Source organism: Dendrobates tinctorius, unplaced genomic scaffold, assembly GCF_039654945.1.
Source record: "Dendrobates tinctorius isolate UK_male_01 unplaced genomic scaffold, ASM3965494v1 ptg000051l, whole genome shotgun sequence".
NCBI lineage: Eukaryota > Metazoa > Chordata > Amphibia > Anura > Dendrobatidae > Dendrobates > Dendrobates tinctorius.
Genome location: NW_027361719.1, coordinates 9,135,869 through 9,159,628, shown reverse-complemented (window position 1 = coordinate 9,159,628; position 23,760 = coordinate 9,135,869). Strand labels below are relative to the sequence as shown.

The 23,760-nt window shown below is 44.5% G+C and overlaps 1 protein-coding gene across 1 annotated transcript in view; it reads left to right on the top strand.

Annotated features, from left to right (window-relative positions):
• EEF1AKMT3 (EEF1A lysine methyltransferase 3) overlaps positions 1 to 23,760 on the top strand; it is a 73,742-nt gene that overhangs the window by 15,502 nt on the left and 34,480 nt on the right. Inside the window, exon 2 of the mRNA XM_073576759.1 lies at positions 19,257 to 19,368. Within this exon, the coding sequence (XP_073432860.1) occupies positions 19,257 to 19,368 (112 nt within the window). The remainder of the gene's footprint in view (positions 1 to 19,256; positions 19,369 to 23,760) is intronic.

The window sequence follows — 23,760 nt, the reverse complement described above, 5'->3', positions numbered from 1 at the left end:
GAACATGATGCTATGCGATCCTATATTAAGGAGTCGTTGGAGAAGGGTCATATATTTTTTTTTTTTTTTTTTAAACCAGTTACTTTTATTTAGGTTTCAAAAGATTTTAAACAATAAACAGTGGATATCAATATACATGTAACAATTCACATATCTTGTAGTAATACAATCAAAGCCATCCCCCCCTCCCCCAATACTCCTTATGCCGGGTATACTTGAGAGTCTTAGCAATCATATCACCGCCATCCAGGCGGACCATATTTTTTCGAAAGTGCTTTCACCATGCCTTCGCCTGTAAATGCTTTCCTCTAAATGCATTACCGTACGTGTCTTAGCAATAAATTCCCTCCTAGTGGGGGGTTCCGAATCCTTCCATTTTCGTGCTATTAGTTTGCGTGCCACATACAGCAACCTCGCTATTGCCTCTTTGTAATGTTCTGAGACAGGTATCCCATCCACCTCCCCCAAAACACACAGCACTGGATTCCTGTCGAGCGTACATGCATAAGCCCTCTCAATTTTGTTGATAACGACCAGCCAGTATGCCACCAGCCGCGGACACGACCATAGCATGTGTAACAGTCCGGCCTGGTCTGTGCCACATCTAGGGCAGCTAGAGTCTCCCCTCAAGCCCGCCTTGAATAGGACCAGCGGTGTTTTGTATGTTCTATGTATTACATATAATTGGGAAAGCCGTGCCTGCTCGCTTAGAGAGATCTTCGGGACATATTCAAGAATGGTCTCCCATTGTTCTGTTGTGAGGGTACCCACCTCCCTTTCCCATTTACTCTTTGCTGTGAGGTGATTGTCCCCCAGATAGGAGTGTAGTAGATCATGATATATGCTCGATATAACTCCCCTCGTCCCTCCCTTCATACACACAAAGTCTAGTACAATGTCGCCCTGAACCGTCATGGCTCCCAATCTACACTGTGCCCTCCAAGCATGTCGAAGCATATAGTATTGAAACCCCCATACCAAAGGCAAATCAAATTCCTCTCTCAATGTCTCAAAGGTCTTCAGGTCCGTTCCACTCTGCAGCTGGCACACATATCTTACTCCTTTCGCCTTCCAATTGCCCATTTGACGCAGCTTATTAAGTTCCGGCAGATGCTCATTGTCCCACACCGGTGAGTACCTAGTCAGCTCATCCACCCCTCTGATCCTTTTAATGGTGTCCCATACCTTCTGAATCATGCCTATGGTAGGATATGGTGCTCCCAGTTTCTTAAAGGTACCATCCTCTAGACCCTGGATAAGTGGGCGTCTCCCCGTCACATGTACCAGCACCCGGTGAGCTGCTCCTCCACAATCGAGCTCTCTCCATCCCCTGACATGCTGGCCCTGTACTGCCAAGAAATAGACCCATGGATTTGGTGCGGCCAGTCCTCCCTCTTCCTTTCCTTTTTGCAGAGTTCCAAATTTAATCCGTGCCTGCTTCTTGCCCCATATCAAGGATCTGAAGATAGAATCAATGCCCCGAAACCGTTTTTTTGGTAGCCATATCGGCGAATTGTGCAAAACGTACATTAGTTGTGGCATAAGGACCATCTTAATCAGGTTAGTTCTACCCGTTACCGTTAAAGCCAATTTGCACCATGCACCTATTTTCCCTTTAAATTTCTCTAGCAGAGGAACCAAATTCAGACCCGTGAATCGGGACAGTGGAAGAGCTACCCATATCCCTAGGTATTTAAACTGTGAAACTAGCTGGAGTTGTTTCCCCCTCATCTATCTCCTCCGCTTCTATTGCTCTATCCACAGCCATGACATAAGACTTGTGCCAATTTATCTCCAGTCCCGAAATGCTCCCAAATTGTTTAATTACATCCATCGCGCACCCCAGTGTCTCTCCTGCACTTTCCAAAAACAACAGGATGTCGTCGGCATACAATGATATTTTTTCTTCCAGCTTCCCAAATTTAAATCCGACCACTCCCCTCTCAGCTCTGATCTTGGCCGCCAGGGGCTCCACTGCCACCGCGAACAATAGCGGGGACAGCGGACACCCCTGCCTTGTGCCCCTATGCAAGTCAAACATCCCGGAGTGTTCTCCATTCACCTTAACTACCGCCTTTGGGGATAAGTACAATAACTTCACCCAGGCCATGAACGCGGGGCCGAATCCCATCAGTTCCATGATTTTCCATAAGTATTGCCATTCCACGCTATCAAATGCTTTCCGAGCGTCCAATGACATCACTATTCTCCTGCCACCATTATCAGCAGGCAGTTGCATATTAAGAAATAATCTTCTTAAGTTAACAGCCGTGGAGCGGTTAGGCATAAAGCCTGACTGGTCCTCGTGTATAATGGTATGCGCAACCCCGGTGAGCCGGGTGGCCAGGATCTTAGCGAGTATTTTGACATCCGTTGTCAACAACGAAATGGGCCTGTACGACTCCGCATCCATGGGATCTTTTCCCTCCTTCGGCAGAACTACTATCACCGCTTCCTCCATTGATCTCGGCAGTGCCCCCGTCACTAAAGCCTCATCAAGCACAGATTTCAATTTCGGAGCCAGCAGTTTCACTAACTCCCTGTACACCTCCCCAGGTAGACCATCAGCTCCCGGTGATTTGTTATTAGGCATAGACAGTATTGCACATTCCACCTCCTCCACACTCACAGGTTCTTCCAACCTCAACCTATCTTCCTCAGACAATTTAGGTAGTGAAATGCCTTCCAAAAATTTCTCCACATCCCCCTCTGTGTCCCGTGCTCTCGAAGTGTACAGTGCCATGTAATATGCCTTGAAGACCTCCAGTATGTCCTTTGTGTCTGTCAGAGTCGCCCCTGTTTGATCTCTCAGTTTATACACCCTGGAAGACTCCCTTTGTGCCGCAGATATCACCGCCAACAAGTGACCTACTCTCTCTCCTTCTTCAAAGAATTGAGCTTGCTGAAATGCCCTTTTCCTCTCAGCTTGCATCATGTGCAGTTTATCAACTGCCTCCTGAGCCAATTTTAGTCTATTGTGAGCTTCACTCGTTGGCGCCAAAATCATGTCTGCCTCCGCTCTTGTCAGGTCATCCTTTATTTGTTGATCTGCCAATTTAGTTTTGGTCTTACACCTCGCAATCTCACTTATAAAAAGTCCCCTCGTAAACGCCTTCATGGCATCCCATACCGTTGTGGCCTCAGTACTCCCTTCGTTCATTTGGAAGAAGTGCTCTAGCTCTTTGGTTATGCCACCCATGTCCACCACTTTAAGCCACGTCGGGTGAAGACACCAACCTCCCCTCTGACCCTGAGCAGATCTCACCAGAAGCGTGACCACCATAGGACCATGATCCGAGAGAGTCCTCTGTAGGTATTCCACCTCCCCCACCAACCCGTCCATAGCGGTATCCCCCAAAGCCAGGTCTATCCTCGACAGTGTTCCATGTGTTGCCGAATGACATGAAAAAGTCCTCTTACCCTCATTTCGTACTCTCCACAGATCTACCAGCCCAAGTTCCCCTACATACTTGCCAAAGGCAGTCATCCTGTCCTGTCCAGCTTCCGTACCTGCCGGTCGTACTTTATCCCAATAATCATTCATAGTGTTGTTAACATCTCCCATAATCAACAATGGAGTCTCCCCCCATCTGCCCGTCAGTTCCAGTACTGCTTGTAGTTTCTTTTTAGAGTAAGGTGGAGGGATATATAAAGCCACTAAAATCATTTTGTGTCCGAACAATCTGCAAGCAATCCATACATACTGCCCTTCACTGTCTACATGCACTTCCAGCTCTTCATAATGTGTGTTTTTGTGTATTAGGACTGACACCCCCCTGGAGTACGAGGAATAAGTAGAATGATATGTCTTTAGCATCCAGGCTCTTGACAACCAGTGCATAGTGTCTCTAGTGAGATGTGTCTCCGGCAAGCACGCGATCATAGGTTCACAGGATTTGATATGATTCAGAACAGCCGCCCTCTTAACCTTATCAGATATACCACGTACATTCCAACTTAACATCCGAACAGTACGGTTACTCATTGTGCATTAGAAAGAACAATCCATCATCATCAAGTAACATCATTACATTGTGGTCCCAATCATACCCGGTCAAACAGCATGAAAACCCACATCTCCCTACAAATCCGCCCCACCCACCTCCCCCCATCCCTCTCCGCTTCCCCTCCCCCCACCCTTCCCCTTTTGCAGTTGTCACTCTCTCCCCAACGTGAGAGTGGGAGCTCAAAGAACCTGAGCAACTTCTCAGTATTCCGCACTTCAACATGCGTCGTGTCCTCCTCCATCATTGGCAGCCTCTCCGCCATATTGTCAACAGTATGCATAGTCCCGAACCATTAGTCAAACAATTAACCATAATACGTAGATCCCAGTGGGGAGTTCTCCCCCTCCTCTGCGCTCCTATTTCGCAGAGTAAAGCAGCGCCACAACCCTGTCCAGTGATCAGTCTAGCAGGGTCATGTGGTCATATTGCCATTATCTTCTCTCAATTTGCTCCGGTTGCGCTCCAACCACGAAGCAGCCTCAACCGGTAACGGGAAAAAAATGACCTTTCCAAAAGCTTCCACTCTTAATTTAGCAGGATAAATTGTAGAGTATTTCAAATGCAAAGAGCGGAGCTGTTTCTTCACTTCGCCATACCGCAGTCGCAACTTTTGCACCTCGGCTGAGTAATCCGGGTATATTTCGATTCGTTTGCCCTCCAGGTTAAGATCTGTCAACTTTGCAGCCTTTAGTAAGATAGTGTCCCTGTCTCTGCAATTCAGGATTCTGGCTAGCATCGTGCGAGGTCCATCTCCCGGCACTGGGGGTCTCATGGGTACGCGATGGGCACGCTCCACCGCAAACACTCTCGACAAGTTATCAGCACCAAACTTGTCCAGCAGCCAGGTTTCAATAAAGGTTGTGGGTCAGCACCCTCAGCTCTCTCAGGGATGCCCACAATGCGCAAATTGTTCCTAAGTGACCGGTTTTCCAGGTCATCATTTTTATTGGCTACTACCGTGATCCTCTGAGTGTGCTGTTGTTGTCTTTTGCACTGAGGTTAAGTGATCTTCTGTTACACCAACTCTGTCCTCCACCTCAGTTAATCTGGCTGTAACTTTATGCATAGATGTTTTTATGCCTCCCATTTCTTCTTTCAAGCAATTCACTTGCTTTGTTAGAGCAGTTAAGGCAGTCTTGCAGTATAAGACAGCTTGGAATACATCCCACAGGGTGGGCTCTGCTACATCTGCACTTTCAGCTAACTGCACAGTGTCACCATCCCCCTCTTCCTCCTGCTCCAGCTCTGCATTCAGCACAGGCATCTCCTCATCGTCTTCCTCCTCATCTCTGTGCTTCTCACTCCCTCCATTTCCTTCTTCATCTGTCTCTATGCCCCTCACATACCTGTTCAGCCGGGCTGAGACTTCCAGCCTCTGTGCAAAGGCTGTGTTTCCTCTTCCCTCCTCCTCTCTCTCAGCACCAGGACCGTATCTAGGGGGGGGCAGCCGGGGCAGTTGCCCCGGGCGCAGCCAGCAGGGGGGCGCAGTCGGGCCGCCTAATGCAGCGGTCCGCAGTGTCTCCCCCCGGCTCTGCGTTCTGCTGCCCCCCCGGCCTGGGAGTCGGCGGTTCTCTGTGTCGGCTGTCAAGCTGACAGCCGGCGCAGAGAAGGAGCGCGTGCCGGCTCCCAGGAAACAATTGTACTGGCGTCTATACAGACGCCAGTACAAATGAAGCTCTGACCGCCGGGCCAGAGCGACGTCAGCATCGTGATCAGGTCATGTGATCACGCTGCTGACGTCACTCCCCGGCGCCCAAAGCAAACGTTGGTGGTAAGTGTGCTCCTCTGTGGAGCTGAAGAACCACCGAAGATGGGCGATGAGGGGGAGTTAATGAGTGGAGATGGGGGGGATTTGTAGAGGGGATGGCGGTTAATGTGTGGGGGTATTTAGAGTGGGGATGGGGGTTAATGTGTGTGGGGGTTAATGAGTGGGGATGCCATGGGGTTAATGTGTGGGGGGATTTGGAGTGGAGATGGGGGTTATTTAATGTGATGGGGGTTAATGAGTGGGGATTGGGTTAATGTGTGCGGGGGTTAATGAATGGGGATGGGGGTTAATGTGTGGGGGCGTTAATGAGTGGGGATGGGGGTCAATGTGTGTGGGGGTTAATGAATGGGGATGGGGGTTAATGTGTGGGGGTATTTGGGGTGGGGAGATTTGGAGTGCTGATGGGGGTTAATGAGTGGGGATTGGGTTAATGTGTGGGGGGATTTGGAGTGGGGATGCGGGGTTATTTAATGTGTGGGGGGGATTTGGAATGGGGATGGGGGTACTTAATGTGTGTGGGGGATTGAGGATGGGGGGATTTAATGTGTGGGGAGATTTGAGGACACAAAATAAAGAGTATGTATGAGGAAACAGTATGGGGGATTGGTGCAGGCAGTATGGGGAGCGAATGGGTTAATGTAAGTGGACACAGTATGGGGAGTCAGGGATATGTGTGAGCAGACAGTATAGAGAGTGAGGGGGTAAATATATGAGGAGACAGTATGGTGAACAGGTGGGATGCTAGAGGGGAATAGTGTGAGGCGACAGTATATTGCAGATATTTGAATTTAGGGGCATTATAATGACACTTCTATCTTTAAGGGCGTCGTGTGGAGATTTGCTGCAGAAGACCGGAGAAGATGGAAGTCTGCAGAGACGAGATGTGGATGAGAAAACTCATCATGGGGTCTGGACAAGAAGAAGAAAAGGTGACTGACTGCAGAGACAACGTCATCTATAAGGTACCTGGAGGTAAATGTTATTTGTGATACTGACTAATTCTCATGTTTTTATTTGTTAGGAACATTACAGGGGTTGTCCAGGTTTGTACGGAGTCTGCAGTCATTCTATGTGACTGCAGACTTCTGAATTCTCACAGTGCTCACTGAACACTGTTAGGATTCTCTCATGCCGGTAATTTACATACATGCGGTCACATGCTGACTAGACATGTGTGGCCTCACTCAATGAAAATGAACAGAGCGAGGCCGGGCACGTCTAGTCGGAATGTGGCCAGAAGTATATAAATCACATACTTGTGCTGACATGACTGTACATCGGCAAGGGAGAATCCTAAATGTGTGCAGTGCATTCGTTGTGAGAATTCAGAAGCTGCAATGTCAGGATTCAGCTCTGAAAGTTCCAGTACTCATCACATGGACACTTCACTCATATGCGATTTTCATAGGTATGGTCCTGTGACAACGAGCTTCTCTTCCCGCTTCTCTCGGTTTTTTACTGAACATTGAGAGCATTAGGAAGAGCAGCTCGCAGGTACATGGCTAAGTGTGCAAGTCGCATATGTACTTGGCGGGGGGGGGCGCCGAACCGAATTCTTGCCCCGGGTGCCAGAAAGCCTAGATACGCCTCTGCTCAGCACCATCTTGGACTGAGGCACTGCTGCAGGCTCCGACATCTTTCTGCCTTTTGCGGCCCATGTCTGTCTCTCTGAGTCTGGCAGAAGCTCACCCCTGACTCCTGGGACCTTCAGACATCTGATCCTGGTAAAGGAATTAGCTGGTTCGGGCTCTGTGCAGGATAATTGAGGCTAATGGTGGCAGAGAAGCACAGCCACCCGACTTCTCACATGAAGAGCTAGGCCCTGCCGGAGAAGGGTCATATTAGACCATCCTCGTCACCTTTAGGCGCTTTTTTTTTTTTTTGCGGCCAAGAAAGACGGTTCATTAAGACCGTGTATTGATCATCGTTCCCTTAACAAGATGACGGTTAAATATCAGTACCCGTTACCTCTGATGTCTGATTTATTGTCCAGAGTTAAGAGTGCCTGCTGGTTTACTAAGCTTGACCTCAGGGGGGCGTATAATCTTATTCGCATCAAGCACGGGGATGAATGGAAGACGGCGTTTAATACTCCGGAGGGACATTTTGAGTACCTGGTGATGCCTTTTGGGCTCACTAATGCCCCTTCTGTCTTCCAGTCCTTTATGAATGATATTTTCAGTGACTTTGTGGATAAGTTTTTGATCATCAATCTGGATGATATTTTGGTCTTTTCTAGTGATTGGGATTCCCGTGTGGAACATATCCGGACTTTGTTCCGTATTTTGAGGGAGAATTCCCTGTTTGTTAAGGGATCGAAGTGCCTCTTTGGTGTACAGAGGATTTCATTTTTGGGATTTATCTTGTCTCCATCGACTATTGAAATGGACCCGGCCAAGGTACAGGCCATTTATGATTGGGTTCTGCCCACTTCTTTGAAGGCTCTCCAGAAGTTTTTGGGTTTTTCTAATTTCTATCTTAAATTTATAGGTAATTTTTCTATTTTTTTTATTGTCAAACCACTGACTGATCTGACCAAGAAGGGAGCTGATGTGTTGAATTAGTCTCCTGGGGCTGTCTCAGCATTTCAGGAGCTTAAGCGGAGATTTACTTCAGCTCCAGTTTTACGGCAACCTGATGTCTCACTTCCATTTCAAGTGGAGGTGGGCGCTTCTGAGATTGGTGCAGGAGCTGTGTTTTCCCAAAAAGACCCTGTGACTTCTAAGATGAATCCCTGTGCCTTCTTTTCTCAAAAGTTCTCCCCATCTGAGCACAATTATGACGTAGGGAATCGGGAATTGTTGGCCATGAAATGGGCATTTGAGGAGTGGAGACATTGGTTGGAGGGAGCTAGACATCAATTTGTGGTCCTCACCGATCACAAGAATTTGATTTATCTGGAGTCGGCCAAACGCTTGAATCCTAGACAGGCTAGATGGGCCTTATTTTTCACGCGTTTTAATTTTGTGGTCTGTTTTCTTCCAGGCACTAAGAATGTTAAGGCAGACGCCCTTTCCAGGAGTTTCTTTGCTGATTCTCTTAATGTGACCGAGCCTACTACTATCCTAGGTGAGGGGGTATTGGCTGGTCATCCGGGTATTTTTGGTACCAGAGATTTGGTGAGTCGGTCGTTTTGGTGGCCTGCCTTGTCTCGTGATGTCAGGAATTTTGTACAGTCCTGTGGGACTTGTTCTCGGTCTAAACCCTGTTGTCGTGGGTTGCTGATGCCCCTGCCGGTGCCCAAGAGGCCATGGACCCATATCTCAATGGATTTTATTTCTGATCTTCCTGACTCTCAGAGAATGACTGTTATCTGGGTGATTTGTGATAGATTTTCGAAGGTGGTCCATCTTGTACCACTCCCAAAGTTGCCATCTTCCGCTGAGTTGGTGCCCTTGTTTTTACAACAGGTGGCTCGGTTACACGGGATTCCTGAGAACATTTGTGTCCGATAGAGGGGTTCAGTTTGTTTCCAGATTCTGGAAAGACTTTTGTTCCAATCTGGGAATTCAGTTATCCTTCTCCTCCTCGTTTCATCCCCAGACCAATGGGCAGACTGAGAGACCAAACCAGACCCTGGAGTCTTATTTAAGATGTTTTATATCTGCTGATCAAGATGATTGGGTCTCATTTTTTCCCTTGGCCGAATTTGCGCTGAACAATAGAGCTAGTTCTGCCACTCTGATGTCACCCTTTTTCTGTAATTTTGGGTTTCATCCACGATTCTCTTCAGGGAAAGTGGAATCTTCGTCCTGCCCAGGTGTGGACTCTGTGGTTGTGAGAATGCAGCAGATATGGGACCAAGTGGTGGATAAGTTGTCACTCTCTCGGGAAAAGGCCCAGTGTTTTTCCAACCGGCGTAGGACCATTGGTCCTCGGTTTAAAGTGGGTGATATGGTTTGGTTGTCGTCTAAGAATATTCCTATGAAGGGTGCATCTCCAAAATTTAAGCCAAGATTTATTGGACCTTATAAGATTTTGGAGATTCTTAATCCTGTTTCTTTTCGATTGGCTCTTCCAGTTACGTTCAAAATCCATAACGTATTTCACAAGTCACTGTTGAAGAGGTTTGTTGAGCCAGTAGTTCCTGTGGCGGCACCTCCTGATCCTGTATTGGTTAAAGGCAATGTGGAATATGAGGTAGAGAAAATATTGGATTCTCGTTTGGTTAGACGGAGACTCCAGTATTTAAATGGTCAGATGGAAGGGTTATGGCCAGGAGGATAATTCTTGGGTCTCTGCCTCTGATATTCATGCCAATAAATTGGTTTGTGCTTCTCACCGGGCCCATCCTGATCAACCTGGTGGCATGGATGAGGGTTCGGTGACCCCTCCTCAAGGTGGGGGTACTGTCATGAACTCTTTCTCGGCTCCACCAGTTGAGAGTTCCCCTCCCGTTCTCCCTCTGGTGGTGACAGGAGGTAGTGAGGTTGGTTTAAGTGGTAGTGATCTGCCACCTGATGAGAAAGATAACGATTGGATCTCTGGAGTATCAGACTGGATATAAGACAGCCGACGCCCTATCCTAGTGCTGGTGATTCAGTCCGCTTCTCAGGTCCTGGACTTCAGCTCTCTTCCAGTCTTCTCAAGTTAAGTTTGTTTTTTGCTATTGTTCACACTTGCGCTTATTGGTCAGTTCGGTTTCTTGTGTGGTCAGCCTGCCCCTGCTGGGGCTATGCTGAATTTCCACTCCTATGTATCAGTATTTGCCAAGCTGCTTTTTGTCCCTTATTGGATTGGCCTCTTTTTGCTCTGTCTCAGAATATTTCAGAGTGCTGATATAGGTGTAGAAGTCTAGTGACTTCAGGGTTAATTTTGCTATCAGAAGTGTTGGACAATATTTTTGTAGGTTTTTTTTGGGAGATTGCAGACAGTGTCTTTCCTTTCCTGTCCTGTTTAGTTAGCTGGGCCCCATCGTTTGCTCAGCCTATTTTCCTGCCTTTGTTTGTAATTTCATCTTGTTTCACCGTCAATACATGTGGGGGGCTGTCTTTCCTTTGGGGTCTGCTCTGGGGCAGTTAGTTTTCCTCTTTTCCTGCTTTAGGCTTATGTAGCTCTCCAGTTGTGACGAGGCGTCTAGGACCAACGTAGGAACGCTCCACGACTGCTGATAGTTGTGTGGTTAAGTTCAGGGATCTGCGATCTGCATAGTTACCAACTTCTCTGGTTTTCTGAGACTTAGATTTTGTTTATTTTTTTCCTCCTCGGTGACCCATTCATAACACTGGGGTGTAATTCATCTGGACCTGAAGACTTGAATTCATTTAGGTTAGCTAAGTGTTTCCTCACTATCTTTCTGATTATAGATATCCTGGATTCTTCTATTCCCTTAATAGGGACAGTGAAGAACAGTTTGTTACATTTCCTTTCTGAGAGAAAACAGATGCAAAATAGGAATTTAAAAGTTCGGCATATCCCCAAAATCCTTTATTGCTTTTGACATCTCTTGCAAGCCTCAATTCATTTTCAGCTTTAGTTAATCTGATTTGTGCCCTGCAGGTTCTGCAGACAGCATTATATTCTTCTTTAGATATGCCTCCCTCTTTCCATTTTATAAACATTTTTTTCTTCCTTTTTTTAGCATGTGCTTAAGTTATGTGTTCATCCATCATGGTTTCCTTAAATGCTTCCTATTCTTCCCTCTTTTTAGAATTGTTAACAATTGTGCTTTGAGAATTTCATTTTTCAAGATTTCCCATCCTTCCTGGACATTTTTGTCTTTAAGGATATTCAGCCATTGGATCCCTCAAATTCTCTTTCTGAATCCCTTAAAATCTGCCTTTCTGAAATCTAACCTTGACGTCTGAGTCTTCACAGGTCTTCCTCCTCTAGTTATCCAAAATTCTCAAATAGCATGGTCGCTACCTCCTAGGGTCCCAGCCACTTTTACCTCCTCAACCATTTCCTCCCTGTTTATAAGGATTAAGGATATTTAAAGGGAACCTGTCAGCAGGATTGTGCTAAGTAACCTCTATACTGTGTCAGGTTGGCGCGTTATACTGATTAAAATGATACATTGCTTGATGAAATCCATCTTGTGGTTGTTTAATTTTTATTTGTAGATTTCAGTTAATAACATTTTCGTGCTTCGTGGGGTCTTTATGTGTTGCTCTGCTTACATATGCATGTGTATGGCTTATGACAGGTCACTGATCCTGCCTCCTATTTTACATACTGAATAGAATGTTTTGAAAAAAAAAAAAAATATATGTAAGCAGAGCCCCACAGGCCACACCGAAGCACGAGACTCTCGTTAATTGAAAATTAAAAATAAAGATTAAACAACAACCACAAGATGGATTTCATCAACCAAGCAAGGTATCATTGTAATCAGTATAATGACACCAATCTGACTCTGTCTGTAGGTTACTCGGCACAATCCTTCTGACAGGTTCCTTTAGGACTGTTGATGATTTGTCCAGCAATTTTGCTTCCTTCATCTTTTTCGGCAATTGCAACCTTCTGAAAATAAATCATATCTACCCCAAAATATTATCAGTAAAACCGTTTGTTCTGGGTGCAAAAACTAATCCCACACACAACCTCATATCCCGAAAATGGAAAGCATTATGTGTTCCGTCCCCACATGAGGCGAATGGATGTATAGTTGATTGGGGCTGGGAGAAATTCCTACCTTCCGTTTCCTCAATGCAGGGCAGACAGGACCAATATGATGCTCAGCGTCCGCAGAGATGATGCACACCAGGAATTGTACAGTCCAGACTTGTTTAATTGGAAATCTGGACATACAGCGTATGATTGGCGATACAATAAGTTCTCCAGAAATGCAGGGTGTTAACAACAAGGTGTGAGCAACGAAGTGTGTGTGTGGTCAAAAGACTGCCTTTCACAGCTGGGTACAAGCATGTCTCTCCCAGGAGAAAGTGAAACTAACAATGGCTGGAAGGAGGAAGAGAAGACGTGAACTTTGGACCGGAAGTGGAAGGCATGCATGAGGATTAATTAGCTGCTGGCTGCCATACAGAAAAAGACCAGCAGGTGGCAGCAGAGCAAATGCAAGACAATTATACACAGAATGGAAATAATAATCTATAGAAACCGTAAAGGCATAACTTGGAACAGCACATTATGTGTCTCGGAAAATGGCGACGCAAGAAAATTTTTTTGTTGTTGTTTAAAAGAAAAAGGGTGTGTCTTCAATCGCAAAAAAAAAAAAAGGATTGACGGCCCACAGTCAGTCAATGTACCAGGGAGTGATCACTGTAACTGCTCACTGCACCATCCCAATGGCAGGAAGCGAGGGCGAATATAAGGGTATGTGCACACGTTGCGGATCCTCAGCGGATTTAGCCCTGCGGGTCCGCAACAGAATCTCCTGTGTTTACAGTACCATTCAAGTCTACCCATTTTCAAAAACGCTGTGCACATTCTGCAGATTTTTCCGCGCAGATTAGCTTCGGGTTCAAATCCGCAGCATGTCATTTCTTTTTGCGAATCCGTAACATTTTTACACCTGCTCCACTATAGGAAAACCGCACAAAAACTGCACTAAATCTGCAGGTAACATAGATATTAAGGTTGAAGGAAGACTTTAACCCCTTCACTACCAAGGGTGGTTTGCACGTTAACTCCCGGGCCAATTTTTACAATTCTGGCCACTGTCCCTTTATGAGGTCATAACTCTGAAACGCTTCCATGGATCCCGGTGATTCTGACATTGTTTTCTCGTGACATATTGTACTTCATATTAGTGGTAAAATTTCATTCAAATAACTTGCGTTTATTTGTGAAAAAAACGGAAATTTGGCGAAAATTTTGCAATTTTCCAACTTTGAATTTGTATGCCCTTAAATCACAGAGATATGGCACACAAAAAACTTAATAAATAACATTTCCCACATGTTTACTTTACATCAGCACAATTTTGGAACCAAAATTTTTTTTTTGTTAGGAAGTTATAAGGGTTAAAAATTGACCAGCGATTTCTCATTTTTGCAACACCATTTTATTTTTAGGGACCACATCACATTTGAAGCCACTTTGAGGGGTCTATATGATAGAAAATACCCAAAAGTGACACCATTCTAAAAACTGCACCCCTTAAGGTGCTCAAAACCACATTCAAGAAGTTTATTAACCCTTTAGGTGCGTCACAGGAATTTTTTGAATATTTAAAAAAAAAAAAATGAACCTTTAACTTTTTTTCACAAAAAAAAAATACTTCAGGTTCAATTTTTTTTTATTTTACCAAGGGTAACACGAGAAATTGGACTGCAAAAGTTAATGTGCACTTTGTCCTGAGAACGCTGATACCTGATATGTGGGGGGGAACCACTGTTTCGGCGCATGGCAGACCTCAGTAGGGAAGGAGCGCAGTTTGACTTTTTCAATGCAAAATTGGCTTTAATTCAGATCGGACGCCATGTCACGTTTGGAGTGCCCCTGATGTACCTAAACAGTGGAAACCCCCCAAGTGACCCCATTTTGGAAACTAGACCCCCAAGGAACTTATCTAGATATGTGGTGAGAACTTTGAACCCACAAGGGCTTCACAGAAGTTTATAACGTACAGCGGTACAATTAAAAACCATATTTTTTTCCACAAAAATGATCTTTTCACCCCCAATTTTTATTTTTCCAAGGGTAACAGGACCCTAAAAGATATTGTGCAAATTATCCTGAGTGCACTGATACCCCACATGTGGGGGTAAACCACTATTTGGGCGCATGGCAGAGCTCGGAAGGGAAGCAGCACCATTTGACGTTTTTGGCTGGAATTGAGATCTGACACCATGTCGCGTTTGGAAAGCCCCTGATGTACCAAAACAGTGGAAACCCCCCACAAATGACACCATTTTGGAAACTAGACCCCCCCAAGGAACTTATCTAGATGTGTGGTGAGGACTTTGAACCCCCCAGTGCTTCACAGAAGTTTATAACGCCCGGGCATGAAAATAAAAAAAATCGTATTTTTTTCCACAAACATCATCTTTTAGTCCCCATTTTTTTATTTTCCCAAGGGTAACAGGAGAAATTGGACCCCAAAAGTTGTTGTCCAATTTGTCCTGAGTACTCTGACACCCCATATGTGGGAGAAAACTACTGTATGGGGACACGTCGGGGCTCGGAAGAGAAGTAGTGACGTTTTGGAATGCAGACTTTGATGGAATGGTCTGCAGGTGTCATGTTGCCTTTGGAGAGCCCCTAATATACCTAAACAGTGGAAACCCCCCACAAATGACCCCATTTTGGAAACTAGACCCCCTAAGGAACTTATCTAGATGTGTGGTGAGCACTTTGAACCCCCAAGGGCTTCACAGAAGTTTAGAATGCCCAGGCATGAAAATAAAAAAATCGTATTTTTTCCACAAACATGATCAATTAGTCTCCAATTTTTTTATTTTCCCAAGGGTAACAGGAGAAATTGGACCCCAAAAGTTGTTGTCCAATTTGTCCTGAGTACTCTGACACCCCATATGTGGGAGAAAACTACTGTATGGGCACACGTCGGGGCTCGGAAGGGAAGTAGTGACGTTTTGGAATGCAGACTTTGATGGATTGGTCTGCGGGTGTCATGTGCTTTTGGAGAGCCCCTGATGTACCTAAACTATTGAAACTCCCAACAAGTGACCCCATTTTGGAAACTAGACCCCCCACGGAACTTATCTAGATGTGTGGTGAGCACTTTGAACCCCCAAGTGCTTCACAGAAGTTTATAACGCCTGGGCGTGAAAATAAAAAATCATTTTTTTCCGCAAAAATGATATTTTTGCCCCCAATTTTTTATTTTCCTAAGGGTAACAGGAGAAATTGGACCCCAAAAGTTTTGTAATTTGTCCTGAGTAGGCTGATACCCATATGTGGGGGTAAAACACTGTTTGGGCGCATGGCAGAGCTTAGATTGGAAGGAGCACCATTTGACTTTTTCAACGCAGAATTGGCTGGAATTGAGATCAGACGCCATGTTGCATTTGGAGAGCACCTGATGTGCCCAAACAGTGGAAACCCCCCAATTATAACTCCAACCCTAACCCCAACACACTCTTAGCCCTATCCCTAGCCCTAACCCTAATGGGAAAATGGAAATAAATACATTTTCTTTTTATTTTATTATTTTTCCCTAACTAAGGGGGTGATAACGGGGGGTTTGATTTACTATTTATGGCGGTTTTTTTGGCAGCTGTCACACACTAAAAGACGCTTTTTATTGTAAAAATAGTTTTTGCATCACCACATATTGAGAGCTATAATTTTTCCGTATTTTGACCCACCGAGTCATGTGAGGCCTTATTTTTTGCGGGACAAGTTGACGTTTTCATTGGTACCATTTTCGGGCACGTGACATTTTTTGATCGCTTTTTATTCCGATTTTTGGGACGCAGAATGAACAAAAACCAGCGTTTCATGAATTTCTTTTGGGGGGGTGCGTTTACACCGTTCCGCGTGCGGTAAAATTGATAAAAGCGTTTTTATTCTTCGGGTCATTACGGTTACAGCGATACCTCATTTAGGTCTTTTTTTATGTTTTGTCGGTTTTTTGCAATGAAAACAATTTTATATAAAAAATTATTATTTTTTGTATCGCTTTATTCTGCGAGCTATAACTTTTTTAATTTTTTGCGGATGACGCTGTATGGTGGCTCGTTTTTTTGCGGGACAAGATGACATTTTCAGTGGTACCATGGATATTTATATGCGTCTTTTTGATCGCGCGTTATTCCACTTTTTGTTCGGTGGTATGATAAATCATTTTTGCTTCGATTTTTATTTTTTAAGGGGTTCGCTAAAGGGGTTAACTAATGGGACAGTTTTATAGGGCGGGTCGCTACGGACGCGGCGATACCAAATATGTGTACTTTTATTGTTTTGTTTTTTTCGTTTATTTTGAAAAAATAGATTTATTGGGGAATATTTTTTTTTTTTTTTCTACTTTATTACCTTGTCCCAGGTGGGACATCACTGTCCTGTGACAGATCGCTGATCTGTCACATCACAGATCACTGTGACAGATCAGCAATCTGTCACAGGCAGTTCTGCAGACTTCCTCATGCCTGCGCTTTGCAGGCAGTGAGGAAGTCAGCTCCCTACAGGCCCCCGTCGCCATCTTGGATCCGGGGGCCTGTAGGGAAAGAGACCCCCGCAGCAGCGCTGCACATTGCGCTGCTGTGGGGGGCTCGGGGAAGCACGGAGGGAGCCCCCTCCCTGCCGATGCTTCCCTTTAACCCCCGGTACACCGCGATCGCGTTTGATCGCGGTGTACAAGGGGTTAACGTGTCGGGGGTGGTCCGTGACCGCCCCTGACACATTGTGCCGGGTGTCAGCTGTGATAATCAGCTGACACCCGGCCGCGATCAGCGGCGCTCACCACGTGGGCACCGCTGATCGCTGTGACGTAATATTCCGTCCATGGTAATTAGGTCCAGGGTCACATGGACGGAATATTGCGTCCATTGTAGGTAAGGGGTTAAGTCCATCTAGGTCAACCCATATCCTATCCTAACCTGCCCTAACATGTTGATCCAGAGGAAGGCAAAAAAAAACCCATGTGGCAAACAGTAAGCTTCACATTGGGGAAAAAAATTCCTTCCCGACTCCACATACGGCAATCAGACTAGCTCCCTGGATCAACGCAATATCAAGGAAACTAGTGTATATACCCTGTAATATTATACTTTTCAATAAAAGCATCCAGACCCTTCTTAAATTTTAGTAGGGAATCACTCATTACAACATCATATGGCAGAGAGTTCCATAGTCTCACTGCTCTTACAGTAAAGAATCCGCGTCTGTGAGTATGCTTAAACCTTCTTTCCTCCAGACGTAGAGGATGCCCCCTGGTCCCTGTCACAGGTCTAAGAGTAAAAAGATCATTAGAAAGGTCTTTGTACTGTCCCCGCATATATTTATACATTGTAATATGATCACCCCTAAGCCTTCGATTCTCCAAACTAAATAACCCCAAGTGTAATAACCTGTCTTGGTATTGCAGACCCCCTAGTTCCCTAATAACCTTGGTCGCTCTTCTTTGCACCCGCTCCAGTCTTTTGACCTGCGGATTTAGCTAAATCTGCACTGAAAAATCCGCAGAGCAATCCGCAGCGTGTGCACATACCCTTGGTCCATTTTCTCCCTGTAGCTGCTCTTCTAGTCAGTCATCCTCACAGCATTAGTTTCCTATAAATTAACTTGCATGTCCAGGTAAATAGTGTTTTTATATCTTTAACCTTTTCACTGCAAAAGACATATAATACTGTACATCCTGCCTTCAGTCATTGCCAGGGCTTCCATGGCTAGAGATGTTATCACAATAAATGAGGTTTTCCAACACATTCTAACATTTTTAGTACTGACCACTTTGCCATCACCATTCAATCCAGCTGTTTGATGAGCTGTTGATGTGACATCACCAATGCTGCCATGTTAGCAACACCTGAAAACACAAAGGTATGGGGAAGCACAGAGCTTGGCCATATGTTCATTGGTTCTACAGACACCGGACTATAATCCTAGTTATAAGCCGAGCAGTTGTTACAGAAGAAATTCTTCCCATGGGAGTTTTTCATACTGAAGACCGTCTACAAATCTTCTCTCATTTTCAATGGGGACATCTATGTTGTTGTCCATACAGCCACAGATTTTTCTGCCACAGTTTGTATAACTGATTAAATAAGTGACATATTAAAGCATTTTTCACTTAGACTCTGTCCAGGAAACTTCATCGGGTAACTGTGATTCCCACGCTCTGCTTCACTGTGAGTAGCGCATCATCATTCTCACTCTCCCACCTACAACTTGTCTTGAGAATGTGTGCAAAGACATCCTCTAAAAATTAGGTGCAAATTTGCCCTATATTAGCCCTCATTCATCAATGTATTTAGCATGTCATGTAGTAATCCAACCCCATGGTGGAAGTCATTTAGTTACAATCCGACACAGGACCCGCTAATATATAAAAATGATTTTTATTTCTGTAGCAGAACCTTACAAGTCAGAGGGGACATGTACAGGCAATATCAGACATTAGAGTAACACCTAATTCTACAATGCCCTGATCGCAAGTTTACAGTCTATGAAGGTGTGTATACCCATATTCCAAAATGGTCTTTATATGTACTTCATATGCCCTCCTGCAGCTATATCACCTTAAAAGTAGAAAGGTTGTATAACACTGAGCAGAAGAAATTAATTTTTAGCATAAAGGAGTTTTCGCACTGCACTTTGTCCCTGCAAAATGGGATTCAGCCATATACTGTAGACTACTATGTCTGAGTTTCCGCTTCCGGTAAATAATGCACGTCAGAGCTCACGTTGACTTTTTGTTGGTACCATTATAGTAAATGGCTCTCAGTGCATACGCCCGAATCCCATTTTGCAGGGGCTTTGGACGCAAGCCCTGACAGGACCATTGAACATGAGCAAGAATACATTGTGAAAGGGGCCTAAGGCCAGATCCCTGTTATCAGTTGTGCCACATCCTATTGTGCAGAGAACACCCAGCATTTCTGATTTTCTCTTTTCAGGCTTTGTATCTTTGCACCTACTTTGAAGAACAGAAACTGAATTTCCAAGGAAAAAAAGTCATTGAGCTTGGTGCCGGGACTGGTATAGTGGGCATACTGGCATCATTACTTGGTATGTACGGTATAAATGATGAGAACAAATGAACTTCCGACTTGTTATATATTGTATAAGACTTTAATATGAAGTGATACAAATATTACCAGAGCTGTGAAGGGGAAAAAAAAAAAAAAAATGTAAAACCACACTCACATTGTGCAGTTATGATCCCAGTTTGGTTCAATTTTTTGGGAAGGAGTTCGGTTTTGAAGCAGAAATTTTCTGCATACGTGAGCACATAGCCTCAATGTTCACTTCTGACTTTGGGTGAAAAATAAACAGAAAAACAACATCAAGCTGCTGTGTATGACCTGGATCTAAGTCTGTTCACATCAACACTGGGCTCTCTGTCAGATTTGCAGTTCAATCACTTTTGACAGACACCTCAGGAAAATCAGACAGATCCTAGTATAAGCCAGAAAGGTTAAAAAACATTGCTTCTGAAGCTTTTGCCAGCAAGCAATCAGGTAACCAAAAAAGGTCAGAACACAAATCTGTTTTCCAGGTTTTTTTTTTTTGTTTTTTTTTTACTGCCCCATTTATTTGAAAGGGTGAATTCTGTTCAGCCCATTGTAGGAAGCATTTTGTTTGTCCTTTGTTTGTAGACCATCAGTCAGAAAAAAACCTCAACATGGAAGGAGCCCCATATAATGTGTTAAGGACCTGTCACACTAAGCGATATCGCTAGCAATATCGCTATAACGTCACTGGTTTTTGTGACGTTATAGCGATATTGCTAGCGATATCGCTATGTCTGATACTTACCTCCGACCGGCTCCCCTCTGTTTATCGCTGATCGCGCAAGAACGTCCAGGATTGTTTCTCTTCGTCAGCTTCCTGCTGGGGCTTTCTGCTGTGGAGACGAGCGACGCGTGGACGGGGGCAGGAGGACGTCTCCATCGCCTTGTCTGACAGGTAAGTAGCGACCCCCCCCCCCCAACCCCTGCGATGTCGCTGGTGAGATCTGCCTGTGTGGCAGCTCACTAGCGACCACTTAGCGATGCACCAGCGATCCTGACCGCGTCATATCGCTGGTCGGGATCGCTGGTGCATCGCTAAGGCTAGTTTCACATTAGCGTTTAAGGCCGCAGCGTCAGGCTGCGCACGGCCGCCACTAAGACCCGCCCCCTGCCGTGCCTCCGCCGGTAGCTCCGCCTACGGACCCATGACGCTGCATGCGTCCCCTATCTTTAGCACTGGGGACGCAGGCCGTGCGCAGTATGCGTTTGGCGGCGCATGCGTCCTTTTGACGCTGCGCCGACCAGCGCCAAATGCAACAGGTTGCAATTTTGTGCGCTTGGCGCAGCGTCAAAAGGACGCATGCGCTGCCAAATGCATACTGCACACAGCCTGCGTCCCCAGTGCTAAAGATAGGGGACGCATGCAGCATCATGCGTTCATAGGCGGAGCTACCGGCGGAGGCGCAGCATTGGGCTGGGCTTAGCGGCGGCCGTGCGCAGCCCGACGCTGCGGCCGTAAACGCTAATGTGAAACTAGCCTTAGTGTGACAGTACCTTTAGTGTTAAAAAACAATACGTCTGAAAATCTGATTTATGATCTTCATCTATTTGTAAAGAAGAGAGATTGATGGGATGATACACATGATTGGAATACAAACCTCGAAGGCCACAACTTATTTATAAGAAACAGGATTAACAAGAGGTTGGAGGTGTTGTTAGTAAAGCTTATATCTCCAGAGATCCAAGCTTCAGAGAACTTTGGCTCTGTAGAAACTGTTTGGGTAACAATATAAGGAGAGAAGAACAGAAAGGACACTATTATAGGTGTTTATTCTAGGCCACTTGGACAGACTGAAGATCTGAATGAACCCTTTCTACATCAGAAGTCTTTTTTTTTTTTTTTTTTTTTTTTTTTTTTTTCCCCCTCAAAAAAGTACGACATGGTGATCATGGGAGATTAAAACTATCCAGATACTTGTTGGGAATCTGTCAGGCAAAAATGAGTCCAGAAAATTCTTATTTTTCTCGTTGATATTCTTTTTTTCTACCTTTGGAAAGATAAAGTTAAGAGGATCTGCAATTTTGGACCTATTTCTTACAATCAGGGAGGAAATAGTTTAGAAATTAAAGGTATTTAGTAATTTAGGAGGAAGCGATCATGCTAACTTCAAATTTTGGATTACAAGAAGAGGAAAAGCAGCGAGGACCCAGACTTTAAGGTTAGACTTCAGAAAGACAGATTTTAATGAACTCAGAAAGATCCAATGGCTGGATGTTCTAAAGGACGGAAATGCCCAAGAAGGTTGGGAGATTTTGCTAAATGAAATTCTCACTGCACAATTGGTAACAATCCAGAAAAGACAAAAAAATTGGAAGCATTTAAAGAGACCAAAATGGATGAACATATAGCTTAAACACTTGCTAAAAAGGAAAAAAAGAAATGTATATCAAATGGAAAAAAGGCTGCATATTTAAAGAATATAATGTTGTCTACAGGGAATGCAATGCAAGTGTTAAAAGAGCTAAAGTCAATAATAAAGTGAGGCTTGCAAGGGAGACCAAAAGCAATACAATAGGATTTTTGGGGTAATAACTTTTCTTTTGATAACGTTGCCATAGGTGTTTTACAGGATGAAAAAGGAGAAGTGGTCAAAAATGATGTTGAGAAGGGCAAACTTTTAAATTCCTATTTTGCATCTGTGTTCTCTAAGAAAGCAATTGTAACATCAACTGATCTTCATTATGCTAACGAAGGAACAAAATAATCCACGTGCTCTATAAACAGAGATAGTGAATGAACACATAGCTAATTTAAATGATTTTAAAACTCCTGGTTCAGAAGAATTACATCCTAGGGTACTGTGCAAATGGTCTCTGAAGAGAGGAAAAGGCCTAGAACTCTACTGCCACCTATTGGAAGTAGCAATCCTAAAAGTCAATGTAAACCTTTTAACGAGTCTTGTCACATGACAAGATAAAATCCAACCAGAATCTCAATTTGCAGACAACTGTGTTTCGGGGTACTGCCCCTCGTCAGTGCAAAGTGTGAGATCTGGTTTGGCCATGTGAGAGGCATTTGACCGATATCCAAGAAGTGTTGTTTCTCCTTGCAGAGATTGACATGCCGAGATGAGGAGACTTAAAACCACAATGGCACTAGAGTTCTAGTCCTCTTCCTCTCTGAAGAGACAACTTGCATATTTCCCAGAGGAGCATTGTGGCTTTATGTCTCATGTTAATCTCCACAAGGAGAAACGATAATTCTTGGATATCCTAGGGTGCTGAAAGACATAGCAGAGGAAATTGCTGAACCTCTAGCCAGAATCTTTGAAAATTCCTGGAGAACAGGAGAAGTCCCAGGAAATTGGAGAAAGGCAAATGTTGTCCTTATGTTAAAAAAAAAAAAAAAATGAAGATGGAGCCAGGAAATTACAGGTCAGTGAGCCTTACTTCTATACCAGGAAAGATCTTTGAACAAATTATTAAGGGCCTGTCACACTAAGCGATATAACTAGCAATATCGCTATAACGTCACTGGTTTTTGTGACGTTATAGCGCTATTGCTAGCGATATCGCTATGTCTGATACCTCCGACCGCTGGTCATCGCTGGTCGCGCGAGAACGTCCTGGACCGTTTCTCGTCGTCAGCTTCCTGCTGGGCTTCCTGCTGTGGAAACGAGCAATGCGTGGACACGGGCGGGAGGACGTCAGGATTGCCTCGTCTGACAGGTAAGTAGCGACCCCCGACCCCTGCGATGTCGCTGGTGAGATCTGCCTGTGTGGCAGCTCACTAGCGACCACTGAGCGATGCACCAGTGATCCTGACCGCGTCATATCGCTGGTCGGGATCGCTGGGGCATCACTAAGTGTGACAGTACCTTTACACAGCATGTATGTAAGCACTTGGATAAGAATTCAGTAATTAACCAGAGACGGCATGGATTTGTAGCAGACAAGTCATGCTAGACTAACCTAATTTGCTTCTATGATGGAATCACTGACAGGGTGGATCAGGGAAATACAGTAGATGTAGTATATGACTTCAGCAAAGCATTTGATAAAGTATCTCATGCTATCTTTATTGAAAAAATGAACAATTATGGGATTGACAAGGCTATGGTTAGTTAGATTCATAACTTGCTCAGTGATCATACTCAGAGTGGTAATAAATGGTTGCACATCCAATTGGAAGAGTGACATATTGTACTTCATTTTAGTGGTAAAATTTCTTCGATATGTCTTGTTTATGAAAAAAAATGGAAAGATGGCAAAAATTGAAAATTTTGCAATTTTAAGACTTTAAATTTTTATGCCCTTAAATCAGAGAGATGTGTGTCACAAATTTCTTAATAAATAACATTTCCCACATGTCTACTTTACATCAGCACAATTTTGGAAACAAAATTTTTTTTTCGTTAGGAAGTTATAAGGGTTGAAAGTTGACAAG